Source organism: Lytechinus pictus, chromosome 8 (assembly GCF_037042905.1).
Source record: "Lytechinus pictus isolate F3 Inbred chromosome 8, Lp3.0, whole genome shotgun sequence".
NCBI classification, from domain to species: domain Eukaryota; kingdom Metazoa; phylum Echinodermata; class Echinoidea; order Temnopleuroida; family Toxopneustidae; genus Lytechinus; species Lytechinus pictus.
In genome coordinates this window covers 4,216,463-4,234,834 of record NC_087252.1, presented here as the reverse complement: position 1 = coordinate 4,234,834, position 18,372 = coordinate 4,216,463, and the positions used below count along the sequence as shown (strand labels likewise).

General features: G+C 35.3%; 1 protein-coding gene across 5 annotated transcripts; it reads right to left on the bottom strand.

Annotated features, from left to right (window-relative positions):
- Nucleotides 1–1,264: 1,264 nt before the first annotated feature.
- LOC135155034 (tyrosine kinase receptor Cad96Ca-like) lies at nt 1,265–17,035 on the bottom strand. 5 transcript variants are annotated; one of them, XM_064103397.1, is made up of 14 exons: nt 16,923–17,035; nt 12,898–13,065; nt 12,172–12,334; nt 11,275–11,421; nt 10,253–10,286; nt 9,481–9,548; nt 8,920–9,090; nt 8,094–8,195; nt 7,109–7,308; nt 5,879–5,974; nt 4,808–4,934; nt 4,303–4,399; nt 3,580–3,679; nt 1,265–3,074 (listed from the first exon to the last, which is right to left on the bottom strand). In XM_064103397.1, the coding sequence occupies exons 3-14, from the start codon at nt 12,239–12,241 to the stop codon at nt 3,009–3,011; spliced, it is 1,278 nt and encodes a 425-aa protein (XP_063959467.1). In that variant the 5' UTR covers nt 12,242–12,334; nt 12,898–13,065; nt 16,923–17,035; the 3' UTR covers nt 1,265–3,008. The 5 variants fall into 5 exon arrangements, with proteins under 5 accessions (XP_063959467.1, XP_063959469.1, XP_063959468.1 ...); XM_064103399.1 differs by having other exon boundaries at nt 12,898–13,025; nt 16,923–17,032; XM_064103398.1 differs by having other exon boundaries at nt 16,995–17,032.
- Nucleotides 17,036–18,372: the final 1,337 nt, after the last annotated feature.

Here is an 18,372-nt window from a genome sequence, read left to right as displayed (position 1 = left end):
CGCTTCGCGCTCGCACCATGTGGTTAGTGAAATACGTATAGTCTTAGTGAATTCCTACAAACAAGCCTTGGAATGCCCCTCTACTCCTATGAATTTAAAAAATTTCAGCTCGCGCTTCGTGTTCGCAATATTTGATAAGTGAGATACGTATCATGTTAATGATATAAAAAGTGCTTCATGCGTTAGGTGTAATTCTGACAAAATCATCAAGCGATTGGCGCTCGCATTAGATGAATATGGTGAGAAATGCATGCTTTTTATGAATTCCTAAAAATAGTCCTTAAAATTTCCCTGTTTGTGGTGAATATATACAAAAGTAATAAGACATAGTGGCTCAGTGGTTTAGCTTCCTCCTCATGAACAGGAGTTCATGGGTTCAATCCTTGGTCATGTCATACTAAAGACTTTTAAAACTAAACCTCATATGATTTCTTGCCTGACGCTCGACAGCATATAACAATATGTTAAATTATGCAGGGGCGTTGGTATTGCATTTTCCTAGATACGTTATTGTTAATATGATTATTTTATTCATAAGGCTAAAGGCACTATTGTCAGATTGAGTTTGATTTGAATTAATTGCAACTCTTTAGAAGAAATACAAAGGTACTGTTATTATAAAACACAATATTTTTATGTCATGAAATATAAGACAAACTGTGACTTCGTGTTATTATCTGATCTCTCATTTTGCGAACAAAAATTGGCATGATATTTATTTTGTGTAAACATGCAAAGGCTTTTTGATGCATAACCCATTTTAATGTTAAATCCCTAAATATGATTTTTTTTTTTTTTTTGAAATCGATTTGTTGTAGGTATGGACTTTACTTAAAAGGGGTCGTGGAACCAGAGGGGGGGGGGCTTGGTGGGCTTCAGCCCCCCCCCCCCCTCCTCCCACATTTTTTCCAAACTAAAAATTAACATCTGAGTGTCATTTGTGCAATGGTCAGCCCCCCTCCCCCACTTTCAAAACCGTTCCGCGGTTCCTGCTTTAAAAGTCAAGTCCCGTAACTACTTGCTGACGGCTTCCAGATACACACTCTTACTCCTCCATTTTCATGATAATTATCATAAGCAAGGGCAAGGCGGTGCAACAGGAAGGTAGCGTCACCTGATATAGTATAGACGGTATACTTTTTGAAAAAAAGATTAGTATTATTTTGCTATTAATCCAGTTTGTGGGGATAACAGTTATCAATTTCGATAAGAAATTACACACTACACGACAATAAAGAGAGATACATCAAATAAGAATACAAAATGCTATCCATAACTGATATAATTCATTATTATAATGTATCAATATAATTTAGAAATATACAAAGGGAAAACTATGACCTGGGCTCCGTAAGACAGAGGGTTGCAATCAATCGCTTAATACCAATGACCAATCAAGATCATCGTTGCATGCACACTCTGTTTAAAACACTGACAGGGAGCCAATCACATGTGGGTCTTTCATATTATTTTCAATTCATCGCAAACCTTTGTGTTACGGAGCCCTGGGTCCCGTAACACAAAGGTTAGCGATTGATCGTACGCTTGATTTCTATGATGATTGTACATTGTAGTCTATGGAATTAATCGTAGAAAAATGTTCTACGATCATTGCTAAGTTTTGTGTTACGGGCCCCTGGTAACGAAAGAGCCTTTGAAGAATATTTCTTGCAAGTGAGATTCCAAGTACAGTATAATAATTTTGTAACAAAGTTTTCAAGGAAAATAAGCACATGAAATAATAATGTCCGAAAAAAAATATATATTTTTCATCTACAATAAATTGAGGTCACTCAAATAACTACACCACCTTAATCCCATTGTATTAAGGGTGATTCGCCGTCAAAATATTTATTTGTGTTTATTTGAAAAATCGTATTAAAGCCCTAAAATTTGAGTTCAACACAATTGCATTATAGTTCAGTATGAACAGAAGTAAGAAACATAACCTCATCAAAAATACACTATTTTTTTTTATTTCATGAATGGATATTTTAACATTATTTATAATTTTGCCGTAATGTCTATGTGGTATTTTACTGGCAATATAATTAGGGGGAAAATGATTATGCAAATACTCATGTCCTATTATGCACTCCACTAACTAAATACAAAACCAAATATTCGAATTTACGATTTCGTACGATACGATTGCTCTCCAAGCCATTATACGTATTTTTTCTTTGCATGAAATGCATTTAAAAAATCATAAAAGTATTCAAAATACTATATGAAAAGCACTTTTTTCAATGCATTACAGTAATAAATGTCTTTGCATATACAGTAAATAGAAATATAGACTAATGTTTCAAAATTGTGTTTTGTGAGTAATGAGTTCATTACTCCGGCATGCCTTTCTGGCTTACAATAAAGCGTAGGCCTATATTAGCCCCACTCCCTCTGACTTGTATTACATCAATTCAAACATATGAAATAGTTGACATTAATATAAAAATGAACAATTCTACAAGCATTAAAAAGAGCTATGAAATAAATATGAATATATTATATAGCGTATTATACAGTATATATTTTTACTACATTGTACATGAAATAGTTGTTGACATTCGCAAAACATTGATTGGATTGGAATTAGCATCTAGAATACTTCAAACCAAAATTATGGAGTGCTTGTTGTCAATTTATTCATCAAGTGGAGATCACTTTAATCCTACAGTGACCAAAGTAATGTCCAATACATGATTTCCAATAAAACGAAGAGAGAATGATTATCAATAAGGTATTAACTAAATTGCAATACAATTAGATTCTTTGGTATATTTTCTTCGGCATTGATGTAGAAGTAGTAATAGATGTTTGGACGAAAATTTGTATATAGTCTCATGTTATTTTACAAGAATACGACTCAATGTGGTTAACCCATCGACTACTAAATTCCCTAACCCCCTACAGGCTTTGTCAAGGTACACCCTGCTCCAGTAGTCAAGAGGTTAACATTCTATTCATCTGTCACTGTCAGAAAAAAAAAACTATTGTCGGGGCCATCATCATCTCTCGATCACGTCCACGCATGCGTAGTAGCTATCCATGTTATTTCCGAGAGCAAAGTAGTCCTGAAATAGTGTTTATGATTGAAAAAAACATATAATATTTTCATGAAGTTCTTAACCTTTGAAATTATTTGATTGTAGATATGTGATCCTAAAACCTGGAAACTGATTATATTCAAGTAAATTCAAGTAAACATTTATTTTTTCGACTGTCATTCTGTAGTCATACTACTTAGTGATGATACAAATTACTGGTCAACATAATGAAAACGAAGAAGCTAAAACGAAATTAGTTATGGTTGTTTAACGAATTTATTTGACCTTTTGGGGCCACGCGTTGGTATTAACAACAATGTACAAAGCATTTTCATTTATTCTAAATACTTTACTTTGCTTTGGTACGTGAGCAAACTTTAAAATGATAAAATGAAAAAAAATTCTTAATATAATTTCTACATTTAAAAAATACTCTGTTCTTTACTGTTGAATATACAGGTGTGCTTGTTATTTTTATTAACGCATTTAATCTTAACAATTTTGAGAAGTAAAAGGGTAACCCATATCTTACCGCTTCTTCTTCTACTTTATCACCTAATTGGGTTTTGATCTGTTCAAATGTCAATCTTTCACTCTCTTTCTCCGCCCAACAACTCTTCATCAGGCCAGATCTGAAAATTTAAAGTTGACAACAAATAAATTAATTGAAGCGGTAATTAAAAGGAACATTCTCGTCAATGTTATGAAAAAAAATCGACACCATTAGGATATCAATTAATATCCTGATAAATTTCTTTTTTATATTGAAACATATAGCAGAAAAAAAATATAAAGAGATATATATCTACTTAATACATTTTGAAATGTGGAAGACCTCCATTTTTATAATGATAATAATAATAATAATGATACACTGCAAAAACTCCGGTGTTGATTTAACACCAGCCCGGAATTATGTCCCCACCAGAAAGGTATTGAAACAACACCAGTTTGGAATCAAACCGATGCTGTTTTTATACTAAGTGGTGTTTTATATACACCAATCTGGTGTTAGACCAAAACGATATTGGTGTTGTTTAACACTGAATTCTCTGGTGTGGATATAGAGACGTAGATTTCGGCCTGGTGTTAAATCAACACCAGTTTTTGCAGTGTAATAGTAATCATCATCATCATAATCATAATATTATTATTATCAATAATAATAACATAATAAACAGTATTCATAATGATAATCATTGTAATGATAGTAATATCAATAATGGTAATAACAATAATGATAATAAAAACTTACGTCATTTCATCACATCGCTCTGGTACACGTAACCTGTATCCACTGGCCAACGTTTCTATTAGATTTTCTTTTCCAAGCTCGGAGTATGGGCGTCTTCCTGTGTGTCAGAGTCAATAGGAATTGTATTACTTTCAAAATGATTACTGATAATATTTATATTTTTATGGAGGGGATAACAAATTTTCTTAGAAATTATAAAGGACTCCAATGATAATAATTATGAAAATAACTATAATGTTTATGATGGTAATGGAAACAAGGAAACAATAAATACAAATAATCATAATAGTACATGTATTGATATAATAATAATAATAATAATAACAATAATAATAATAATATACTGATTATATTATGGATCGTACTACTACTACTACTACTTCTATACTACTACTAGTAATAATAACAATAATGATAATGATGATGATGATGATGATGATGATGATGATGATGACAATAATAAGGATCAAGATAATCACAAATGATAAGGGTAATATTTTCTTACCATACGTCATAATTTCCCATACCAATACTCCATACGCCCATATATCATCGTGAGGTGAGCAAAGGCCGTTTGATAATCTTTCTAAAGACATCCATCTTTCATAAATACTATCTTTAGTCACTTTGGCCTAAAAAAAATGAAATACAAGTTCAGTTCAATTAAATTCAATTTTTTTCCTTTCAACAAAACAAAGTAAAGTGGACGTATATTGCAAATGAAACTTATAATATACAAACAGTGTAAAGTTATGAAGTTTATTTTTTTAATGGATGAGTTGAACAAATACCGTTTGAATGTCTTTCTAAAAAATACCTATTTGTAATAAATCCTATCTTTAGTCACCTTGGCCAAAAATTGAAATCATGCGCTGATATTTTGTGAAATTTTGGGACATGGGGGAGTGGTGGGGGCAGGATTACCATTTTCCATAGGCTGATGTATAATACTCTATTTCCCGGGGGGGGGGGGGGGCTAGCCCCCAAACATCCTGGGATGTCGTCAATGAATGTAATAAAACATTTATTGGAGATTTTAAAAAATAATAAAAATGTGTGAGTTGGCCAACGACTGTTTTTTTTTTTTTTTTTTGAGATTGTCTAAATAGGAAAACTTTAATAAAACAAAAAAAATTCATTTCCAACATTTCGGTTGTCTTATAGAACATAAGATAAGAATAAAAATAACCATTTGCTGAGGAATAAAACATTATGTATGAAAAGTGTATATATATATTTATCTGGGTGCTTTCCTGCACATGGCCTATGGCCCACAAGCTAAGCTTCTAAGTAAGTCACCACGTTTCATTTCCATCTTGTCTCATGGGTGTTACTAATGTTTCATAAAAAGTAGTGCACATAATTATGTATATTATTCTGTAATTATTTACTTTTGTTATTTGCTATTTAGTTGTATTGCAATGATTTACTGTTGTTGTTGTTGTTTTTGTTGTTTTGGAATTGAAACGAAATAAAGATTCATTCATTTATTACCATGGAACATTTCCTCGGTAGGATTCGAACTATGAAACACCCAATGTTAGGCAAGTCTTAAAAACATGAAAAATATGCTTACCAAGTCGGATAAAGCTGTCAATCCAAAGTCAGCTACTTTACAGCGTTTATCTTGAGATAGTAAGATATTGTGAGCACAAAGACTGCCATGGATAACCTGACCAATTTTGAAGAAAAATAAAATGTAGAGAATATGAGAGCAATAATCTTCATCTTGAATGCATTTCAACTTATTAGCCCATATCGTTTTTTTTTTCTTTGTACATGCATTTTAGAAACAGAAGTTCTGATTTACTTTTCTTCCCCATCGTCTCCTCTTATTTTTTTTTCATTTTTTTTTGTCAAATAGAATCACATGCCTCGTCTTAATGTTTCTACCCTAATTCCTCTTATCTCTCTATTGAGATCTTTAAGGGTAATGAGTGACATCAAATTATAAAAAACGTATATCTTCTCTCTTTTTTTCAAATAAAATATTTCCACAATATAATACTTCTCTCCAGCTCCCCTTACCCCATTTTCCTCTTCTTCTAGATATCACATTGTTAAAAGGACTATCATCACCATCTCATCCATCATCACTACCAACACCACCACAATCATCATCATCTTTATCTTCAACGTGTTATCATCATCATTACAATCATCAACAACATCCTTCTCCTCCTCCTCTTCATCATCATCATCATCATCCTCATCATCATCATCACCGTCATTGTGTTTACCTCACCTATTTGCTAGCAACATATTCCACACCACTGGCCACATCGAATGCAAACACTACATTATTTTCGTCATCATCATCATCATTATTCCCATAATCATCACCATCACCACCACCACTACTACAACCATCCTCCTCACCATCATCATCTCCTTCATCGTCATCATCATCACCGTCATCATAATTTTGTATACCTTACCTACTTGCTAGTAAGATATTCCATACCACTGGCCACATCGAATGCAAACATTCATAATCATCATTATCTCCATCATCATCCCCATAATCATAATCATCACAATCAACACTACAACAACCATTCTCCTCCTTCTCCTTCTCCTCCTCATCATCATCCCCCTCATCATCATCACCGTCATCGTCATTTTGTTTTCCTTACCTGTTTGCTATCAAGATATTCCAGACCATTAGCCACATCGAATACAAATATTCTATATTATTTTCATCATCATCATCATCATGACCATAATCACCAACACCACCACAACAACCATCCTCCCCTCCTCCTCATCACCCCCCTCATCATCATCGTCATTTTGTTTTCCTTACCTGCTTGCTAGCAAGATATTCCATACCATTAGCCACATCGAATGCAAACATAAATTGTTGCTTGAGTGTTATCTGATGATCATCTTCCAGTGTTTCTACTATATTAGCGTAGATCGATGTTCTCGTTATTCCCCCATTGGTACGTAGATACGTAAAGAGAGATCCATTCGGGACGTACTCAGTTAGGATATAAGAAGGTTCTGCGTCAATACACATATTTAAAAAAATAATCATTAATAGTGGGCAATTACAATACATATAGACTGACTGCACTATAAAAACAAACTTAAGAAGCATGATCTATATGGTACATCCCAGTATACGATTTTCGATTTTCTTTAAGAGTTTGAAAGAAATATCAAGTGAAATAAATATTCAATCAGCAATGTTCAATATGTTCAATTAATACTAGAAACTGAACACTTTTGTCCAAATTTAAAACTTTTTGTTCAAACCTATGCGAAACCTAATCTGTTTATTCATTAAACTCGGTTGTAAAATACTTTGTTTCTTTGCCCTGTGCCCCTATCCCTATATCCGTAAAATGTGAAGATTTTGTTTCATTATATTCAAGTAAACATGGGCCTTTATCTAGAATTCCTGTCTTTCCAAACAAAGTTTTATAATGAATACCCACGCATGTGTCATTATTTGACCAATCAGCAGGCTCCTTTACACTTACAAAGAGACGGTGCCTGAAGACAAATCTATTTTTAAATGAATAATCATTATATTAATTGCTTGACATATTTGAATTGCAACTCCCTGTATGCTATGAACCAGTATTATCCTCTTTCTTAAGAAACACTGCAGATGTCAGCTGAACTAAGCTAGACAATCAATAAAAATATATAATAAGAGCTCATCGCACAATACATTTTGTTTGAGCATAGCTCCAAAAGTAATTCCATCATGCTCTTAAATCAAGCTTCACTCAACAACGAGTATATAAAACGGTGCTATAATTTTTTTTTTTTTTACATACCGGTTTCTAAACAGCACCCGTAAACTTGGACAATATTTTCATGAGTTTTTAATCTCCATATAGGCGTAAGATGATCAAGGACGTCATCTCTGGTCAGCGAATCTAGTACATGGAAGAGAAGATATTTCCATTATTAATTACTTTTCATTTAAAAATACTGTTTGAATGGCATTCTATACTTTTACAGAGAAGGAAAAGTCGTTCCATTGTCATTAACTTTTATGTATACAAAGCCCAATGGCAAAAATTCATGAACATTTGTTTTTTCATTACGGAGTTTTTACTTTATTTCGAGTTATCTGTACTTGATTTATTGTTATTATATTTGATTTCTTCTTGTATCTGTGATTGAAATGGAAGAAATATATATTTTGAATCACAAATGGGTGTGAATGGCATTGAAATAAGAACGGGAACTTTAAAAAAAAATATGTACACTGTAAAAACTGTGGTGTTAAAACTGACACCAATTGGTGTTAATAGAGGACCACACCCTGAGGTGTTAAAATAACACCCTAGAGATTGAACATAACACCAAAGAGTGTAAATGTAACAACCATAGGTGTTGTAATAACACCTAGAGGTGTAAAACTAACACCACCAATTTAACACCGGTGTAAAATAACTGGTGTGGTCCTCTATGTGCACCGGTTAACACCACAGTTTTTGCTGTGTACATTACACTTCATTCAGGCTTTTTTTTTTCTTTGAGGGGAGGGGACAGAATGGTCTCTTTTACTTTTACACGGAAGAGAAAATTTTCCAATATAATTTGCTTCATATAATATTGGAGGAAAATGAAAGGATTAAAAAGTATATGTTTTACCTGGTAATTCTCTTGCAGCTACTGGAATCACGTGACCATCATTGACCGTCAGACCACGTGTCTCTCCTTTCCACACGTGACCAAATTGACCATCACCGATCGATCGCAGACTCACGCTAATACCAATGTTTTCCCGCGGAATTTCTATCCTACTTTTCTTCAGTGCAATGGCTGAAAAGAAAAAAGGGACGCAAAGTATCAAAAGAAAATGCTTGGAAGATGTATGGTATAATTGTGAGAGAGTTGGGAGTCTTATTATAAAATATACTGATTTCCTGTGAAGTGTTTCGTGAAATGACTTGTCTGATGTTTTATCCGACAAACTATACATTATCTGGCAGTTACCGTAGAAACATTGCTTCTAAACCAATCAAAATTAGCGAAAAGTTGTCAGATCTTACGAGTTGTCGGACAAAAACGTTGATGAAATGCTTTTCTAATTAGAGCAGCCGTAAAGTGCGATAAAGTATTCTTGATACTGGAGACATTAAAATATTCTTAAATGTTTCAACGTTAACCTAAAATAAATGAAAATAAACTGAAATAGGGAGATTCGCTTACTTTTCGTTCGAAGCATAGGTTGTTTATCTGACCCGTTGGGTTGTGAAACTCCGTTACCATTAGTTTTACTGAAGAAAAAAAAATCCAATTGATACTGAGAGGATCAGAAATCTGAGTACTTTAGTTATCTAAGAAAAGATTGATTCGATGCAAACCATGTTCCAAATTACTGGTCATTAACATTCATATGCGCATTACAGGGGTTGATTTTGTTAATAGCTCCATGGTTAAATAGATGAGAAGTTTTGTAACACCGCCAATTGTTTTATTTTTAGTCCATTTTTGTTTTTCGGTCGAAAGGTACGTCATTTCATGTGAGTGGACAGTTTCACCTAAAAGTATGGAGAATATGAAAAAGTATCTTTGGATGCGTATGTGGGAGTGTGCTGTGTACATGTGCGTGGAGTGGATGACCGTGTGTGCATATTTATGTGTGGGCGTGTAAATGCGGGGATGCGTTTGATTGAGTGTTTGGGAGGATGAGTATATGTTCACGCATGGTGGAAACCGAGGACACACAAAATTCACATTGGATTGAGCACACACAACACAACGAGGACTTCCTCGTTACGCGGACCGAGCAAACTGTTCCAAACATTATAGTTCAAATGTATAGCTTCACGTAACTTTTTTTTTTAATTATAAGACATGTATCAATAAATTTAAGCATGGTCATAAATAATAGATTAAAAAACAACAAAATGTGGAAATATTTTTGGGGGTCTCTTCTTAATTAAGAAAATTAGATTTTCTGGCATATTTAGTAACTTACCGCATAAACGATGACTTCTGCAAATCCATGTGGGCTAAAATTAGAAAAGAAATACACAAAGCAAGATAAAATATATTAGGGACATAATAATTATTATTTAATATAGAAAACGCATTTTTAATGTCTAAAACATTATCTGGATATACCACACAAAGGTTTTTTTTTCTTAGTTCCTCTTCCTATTCTTTTTCTTTTTCTTCTATTAATCTTCTTCTTATTCATCTACTGCTTCATCCTCTTCTTCTTTAATTTCATTGTGATTATCGTCGTAATCATCTTCATTATCGTCGTCGTCGTCATTATCATCATCATCTCCACCATTAATCATCACCAACATCATCACCACCAACATCATCACCACCATCTTCGTAATCATCACCACCATCATCACAATCATCTCCGTCATCATCATTGTCGCCATCTTTTACATTAGCATCGCCCTTCTTCGACCACTTTCCTTTTCCTTCTTTATTTTGAATTATGACTTCTCTTCTTTGGTTCTTTAATTTCATCATCATTTATCATCATCATCATCAACAACATCATCACCATAACAATCATCAGCATCAGCATCATTATCATCATCATCATCACCACCACCACCATCATCATCATCATCATCACCATCATCATCACCACCACCACCATCATCATCACCATCATCATCATCACCACCACCACCACCACCACCATCATCATCATCATCATCATTATCATCATCATCATCACCACCACCACCATCATCATCACCATCATCATCATCACCACCACCACCATCATCATTATCACCATCATCATCATCATCATCATCACCACCACCACCACCACCATCATCATCACCACCACCACCACCACCATCATCATCATTATCACCATCATCATCATCACAATCATCATGGGTCATTCTTACCATCATCTTCATTTCGATCATCATCGCTCTTCACCACCATGATTACATTTACCATTTTCGTCATCTAATAAACCCTATACTACTCGTTTTCTCAATTGAATCTTTTTCGTACCTTGAATGGCTAGATCTCTCTGTAAACGACGCCGCCTGAGAACGAACATGATATTCAATCCCACCGAGATAGCCACAACCAGAAGGAGAATAATGAGAAGAGCAAGAGCCCATCCAGGCAGCAGACGAGGGCAGCTTGAACAGGGATCTAAATGGGGGACAAGGGTGGTGAATATATTTTAATTTAAAAAAAGAAAAATGTGAAAAATGGAGCCAAGTTGGTAGTTGGCTAGCCTATAATCTGCAGAAGAATTCGAGTCACATTATTGAACCTATCTTTTGTAGTAAAAAAGTTGAGTAACACTTTTTTTTAATATAAATTTTGTAAAAATCGAACATGTTTGCTGTGCATAATTATAATGCCCCTCCAAGTTGCCCCCTGTTTGACATAATTGACCCTGAAAATCGTACATTAAGCTTACCGTATTGACGGCTATCTTTTCGGGGTTAGGGAGGAGGTGTCGCCCTACTAGAAATTTAAAGTTTGATTAAACGAAAATACACATTAAGCCTAAATGGCAATTTTTTACTAATACGGGTCAGTCATGTCTGTCGTCAATTAAAACGGGTAAGAATGAGACCCGTTTCCCACTATTGTTTTAATTTTGTTCAGATTGATCTTTTCGCTAACTCATGCAATAACAATTATGTATACGAATATGCAGTTTCAACATTTATAGCAATATTTTCATACCAATTTTCGAAGGAGGAGAGGGCTAGCAAGTTTTGTAGGTAAAACTTTACGCCCACAACATGGTATGTTACAAAGTATGTTAGATGTTTGTTAATTGCGATGATTATCGCTTCATCAACCTCAATCAGAAACATTTTTATTCAATATAGTAGAAGCCAATAAGAATATAAGAAATTTCAGATGAAAGAAGTAATATATTTTCACCTTCTGTTGGAGGTGGTGATGTTCTCCAAGGAGGGGATGGGGGTACGTATGTGGGTAAATTTGGATCCATTCTAGTCCTTTAATACGTGTAACACGCGAATGGTCCACCAGCGTTAAACTGATCGTGCACAAAACAAAGTCCACTCGGGGTTGAGAGATTTCCCTGTGTATACATAAAAAAGGAAAGAAAGAAAGAAAAGTAAGGACTATGTAATGACCTTAACTGAGCTAATTGATAGCAATTTACCGAGTCCGAAATATGGCGAAGATAAATTGCATTTATCATAATCATTACAGGAATATCCTGTCTTGGCTACTGCATAGACACCTTTCCTATACATACACATAAAGTTTATTTGTATTTTGTGTGATATTTGTTTACGATTCTCATTTGAATTTAGTTTTTTTTCTAATCATGCTAATGGAGAGACAACTAAAATTTAGTGAATATGATGAACATGTCATAAGTATATATAAGAGTCAAATGTGGAGTTAAGGAAGGATTTTAAAATACAGTATATAGACTTATACCGTATATGGTTGAGTGCATCTCTCAGAGTGAAAGCCGGCTTTCAGCATACAATGCATTATGTTCTGAGATAAACAATTGTCAATGCAGACAATACTTTGAATAAGACAAGTGTGGAACTGTAGAACATCTTAATATACAGCCATGCATAATAAGGCAAAGGACTATAACTATATACTTCTTGGTATACTTCTCACCTGTATTAGTGTATATGCCTACGTCTGTCTCTCGTCTATTGAGCTATTCAACTCAAAGTATCCATATTCCTCCAATGTGTTAGAATGACTTTTCTCCCATTTCGCTTTTCAAAGGATTCTTATCACAGCTGACGAATCAATCCATATATCGATTAAAAACAATAGCCCCTTCAGCACAGGTGATGCGCAATGGAGGAACATACAGGAAATACGAATAATAGAAAGATATGACGTAGTTTATAGATTCCCAATAAATTCGTCAATTCTTCTATATCACCGCCTGACTGACCGTATCTTAATCACTACACACAGCTACATGTTATATGTCTACAATAAGTATTGACCAAATAACTTACTTGAGGTGTAGACTTAGTGTCCGCAATATGTCTATTTATTTTCTGGAAGGATTGGTAAATACACCAGATCTCAAGCCTCGATCTGATAACGTATTTTGTTGACAAAATGAGTAAAAAGGAATCAATGGGGGTTCGGGGATAAAATGGGAGAGGCTTTAGATCAGTTCTTGTCTTGTTATTGTTGTGAAAAGGTGTTTTTTTTCTTCCCATATCTCCTCGAAGGAAAAGTTGCATATAAAAAAAGCACAAGTACCTAATGCGCGCATTAATTTTCATTGGTTGAAAACAGATCAGGTTGCATTTGACTTCATGAATTTCGTTTTATCGCAATTCATTCTGAAACTAGCCCCAATGTTCTTTTTTTTTTTCATTTTTACATTGTTGATTAATTTAAAGACCATAATACATGGCTTTTAGTTTTAGTTGTTACAAAAAAATAACATATTTTCTCCTTTGGACTTGTATTAGGCCCTAATTGATGGTGGTGATAATCTTTATACCTAATAAACATGTCTTGCTTAAAGCACGTAAATTGTAGTGACATTGCCTCATGATGTTTGTAACGGTAGAATATTAACATAATCTTATTTTCGTCCTCCTATCGGCCTTCGCCTTCTCCTCCCCTCCGGGGGATCCCTTCTCCCTCCTTCTCCCCTCGACCCTTCTCCTCAATTCTCATCCTCCCTATATATACCTTCCCCCTACCTCTGTTTGCCTATGGCTGCACCTTCTGTAGCAAAATGATGTCACAAAAAATTATGGTGATGATCTTGATTAATGATAAATCTGAACTGGCTTCATATCAGTGGCATCACCAAAAAAACACGTAAAAAGGATGTCTTTTTCAAGATAGGGCACGTTACGTACGTAACGTGATAAGGGTGTCAAAAACAGAAAAATAATGAAAAAAGGGTATCTATTTCGCTAGGAAAGCTACGTGTTTAGGCTCAAATTTGCGGGGATAATAAAACAAAATTAAAATGTTGTATAAAGGATGTCCTTTTTGCCCCAACACTACGTGTTTAGAGACCCGATTTGCGCGAGGTGAGGAAGGTGGGGCCGTACTAAACCAAATGGTGTGTGAATTAGGTAAAAACCGACGACCGACGGACCCGTGACACAACAATAGAATATCGCTGTATACTTGTTTAGGGGTTCATTTCAGGGAATACTTGCCAAGCGTATAGTTTTGTTTCCAATACTTGTTAAGGGTAGGGTTTCAGACGCCAATACTTGTTAAGGGGTGCATTTTCAGAACATGGAAAATACGTGTTTAGGGTGCTTTTCGAGACCCCGTGGTCGCGCATGGTATCCACTCGTCAATGGAAGTGGCCCCCCCGGGGCCGAATGTAATGAACTTTCGGAATAACGAACCCGGATCCTGGAAAGGTGAAGCAGGGAAGAAGGAGGTTGCGAGAGTGTGGGAAGGGGTGTAGATTTGTAGAGACATTGGGGACGGGGGATAGATAGAAAGGGAGAGAGAGAGAGAAGGGGGAGGAAGGAGGGGAAACTGTAAACAGGCAGAAAAGTGGGAGGGGGAGGAGAGATGACAGGATAGGAAGAGAAAGAGAGGGGTGGGGCGTTAATGATACGAAATAGAAGACCTAATTTTATTAAACACTCCTTAAAAAGGGCAATTTGGAATATTCTTGTCAATGCGGGAAAAACCCTCGAAGTTTTTTTTTTCTAGAGTGAAGGCCTTGTGTTTGCAACCTTTTCCCGATATTGTGCACCGGTATATATATGGATTTACTTCTACTCTTTAAACGTTCTTAACTCAGATCTTGAATATTAAATTACTTGTAATCCGTTCAAAGTCTAGGCCCAGACATTGAAAGATTATTGCACCCCCGCCCCCATGAGCGCATTTTCCAATGGTTCGCCGCTAAACATTGACCGTTCCAATTGGACTTTGGGCTGTTAGCCAACAAGTATTTTAGCATGTAAACTTCACATTTTTCCCTCGACCTGCAGGAGATGTGAAACTCACACACACTGCAAAAACGCCGGTGTTAAGTTAACACCTGTCCAGCCTGGGATCTATATCGGTCCACTTCAGGGGCGTAGACAACGGGGGGGGGGGGGGGTGAGGGGGATGGCATGTACAATCATCCCCCCCCCCCCCCAGGTTTTGGGGAATGATATTTGGTTACTTAATAAGTCATAATGATGATAATAATAGTAATAATAATAATGATAACAATTATAATATTAATAATAATAATAATTATGATGATGATAATAATAATCCTCATCATTATTGTAATTGTGTTTATTGTTATTAGCCGCATTCACACGGTGAAAGCCAATTCAGACGGTAAAAAAAAGAAAATCTTACAAGTATTTACTGGGCAGGAACGAAAAGAGGCGCAAGATATTTGGTTTCTAAGACACAAATTTGCAAGACTACAAAAGTAAAACTGACTAAGAGACCGATATGTTTGTTTGTTGAGCCATGAATGCTCCTTAAGTAAGTTTACCAACTTACCGCATGTCTCTATTATCTGATTAGCAACTGTTAATCAAGCTGTTTTTGGTATGGGAATGAAGCAACAACTTTTTTCTTTTCATCGAGACTACTTTTCAGGCACGAACCGAGTACTAGCAATACCTTCTCATATATGATATGTATTATATTTATTTATTTATTTATTAGTTTATATCAGATTATATTACAGGTATATGATATTTATACATATATATATACATTATATGCATTTATTTATTTATCTATTTATATATTTATATACACGTTATTTTCTCAAGTCGTTTTTTATTGAAATACATGTGTGGTCTGGCCCACTCGTGTTATAGGCATTATACATTGTGTGCAAAATGCATCAGCGCAATCTAAAACAGAATAGAAAATGAATGTGATACAACAGTATACATAATAATTCGTGACAGAGAGTACCATACTACTATCTTTATAACAAGTATTATTCAAACAAACATATATAATTATGTATAATCATGAATTGTTCAACTTCATGCTCCCACTATATGACTATTGTTACACTAATACTGATATCAGGACTGACTGGTATACATTAGTTTGTTGTTAAGCTTGCAGCAGCTACATCTTTTCTGTATTGTTAACTATTTATTTATTTTGTTTCATGTAAAGCGCAGTGTGAATTTACCCTGTCTTGAAATGCGAGATAAAAGGAACCTATTAGTATTAGCATTATTATTTGTATTAGTATTATATTTTATTTGTATTATTATTATTATTATTATTATTATTATTATTATTATTATTACTATTATAAGACTGAGATCAAATAGAAGTAAATAATGCCCTAATTTGAAACGATGCAATGCCGTTATGGTTCCGATTTCTTCACAAACTTACAGAGCAGTATTGTTACTCCATGGATCATAGTGATACTGTTTATGTTTTTTGTATCTGTATGTTAATGAGCCGCCAGCCAATATCCATCTATGGATACTATGCCTGTTTCTTTGAGGTAAAAAAAAGCATAGTATTGTGGCGTAACCGAGCTCTGTCGGGGTAGCGTTCTGCCGTCTCGCAGTCTCCAGAACCCGGTCCACGCTTCTCCTCACGTTTATATCTCTTTTTGGGCAGGTTCGCTCACAAAAGTATATTGTGCAACGTGGTACACTCTCTCGCTCCTCTGAAATACACCGAATCACCCGCTCACTCACCCTAAATCATGCAAATGAAGCAACTTGGGAGATATTCAGTATACAGTTCAACTTGATTTATTCGGAGCTTACATCTTAAAACCGCACGCCACCGCAGCTCCCAGCGAACTGACGTACTTCTCCAATAATCTCAAAGCATATCACAACTAAAATATCGCCCTCTACGATTAAACTATGAAATACATGTTAAAGGTATAACTCATTATGCTACACAGCCCCTCCCCAAGTCTGGGCTGTCCTCGGACCAGGTATTAACAACAAAACATAAAAATGAATTTCTTCAAATGTTATCTCGCTCTTCCAAAGAAGAAAATAAAACATTAAAACATCGTTAAAAGTATACAGGTATATACATTGGCATAGTACATAAAGGGAGTACCGTTCTTACATTAACAACCAAAACAATCTATATACAGAAATAGATAGAAAGAGCAAAGAGAGTAGCATTGAGATCAGGAAAATGTCAAGATGAGAATTACATAAGAAAGGTTAGAAAATAGGAAAGGGAAACCATGGAAGCAACAAAAAATAAAGCATACATCAAGGCATAAAACAACATTTTGAATACAAAAATCAAATGCATCAGAGTCTTTTACTGTTTCTGGCACAAAGTTATAGCGAAAGTTCTGTCCAATATCTATTCTGCGGATTGAAGTGCTAGAGGATTTCTTCTTGGGGGTTTCTTCAAGGCGCATGTCTAGAACTACTTTTCATCATCTCGATCTCTCTCTATAAAGACTTCTTTGGAGGCCAAGGCGTTACCCTGTCGTAACAATCAGCGGATGTGCATCCAACGCAATTCCTTCGAACTATCTATCTGAAGAACAACATCACATGCCAGGTTACATTCCAACCTTGGTCACACTCCTACTTCCTGTAGAGTAATATGTCTTGCTTCCTCTCTAGCTGTGCATCCTCCAATAGGACTTCTCCACACTAGACTTTGAAGCCACCGTTGACCAATCGGGCCGGTCGACTGACTGATGCTCTGCTTCCAAGATCTACCTGATCGAAGGTCTTTCTGTTGGTAACTGCTCATTGCTGATGTCAAGTTCCACGGCAACCACCCTTGCCTCTGCAAAGATCCAACCAAGTGCCCGATGCTCCGTCCTGATTTATTTATTTTACCTCATTAAGTATGCATCAGATTGCACGATTTCAAGTTCAAAATTGCAAAAGCTCCTTACCGTGGGAGGGGGACACCCCCCTGCCAAACCGGTGTTGTTTCAGCACCTCTCTGGTGTGGACCGAAACCTTGCAGGCTTGTGTTAAATTAACAATGGCGTTTTTGCAGTGCAAGGAACATGCAACTTTTTATATTGATCTTCAATATTGACAAAACTTAGGAGAAAGAGATACATTGCTCTGGGAAGCGGGGGATCTGGGGTTCTTACCCCCCCCCCTTAAAAAAATAATAATAGACAGATGAAAATAATAATAATAATGATAT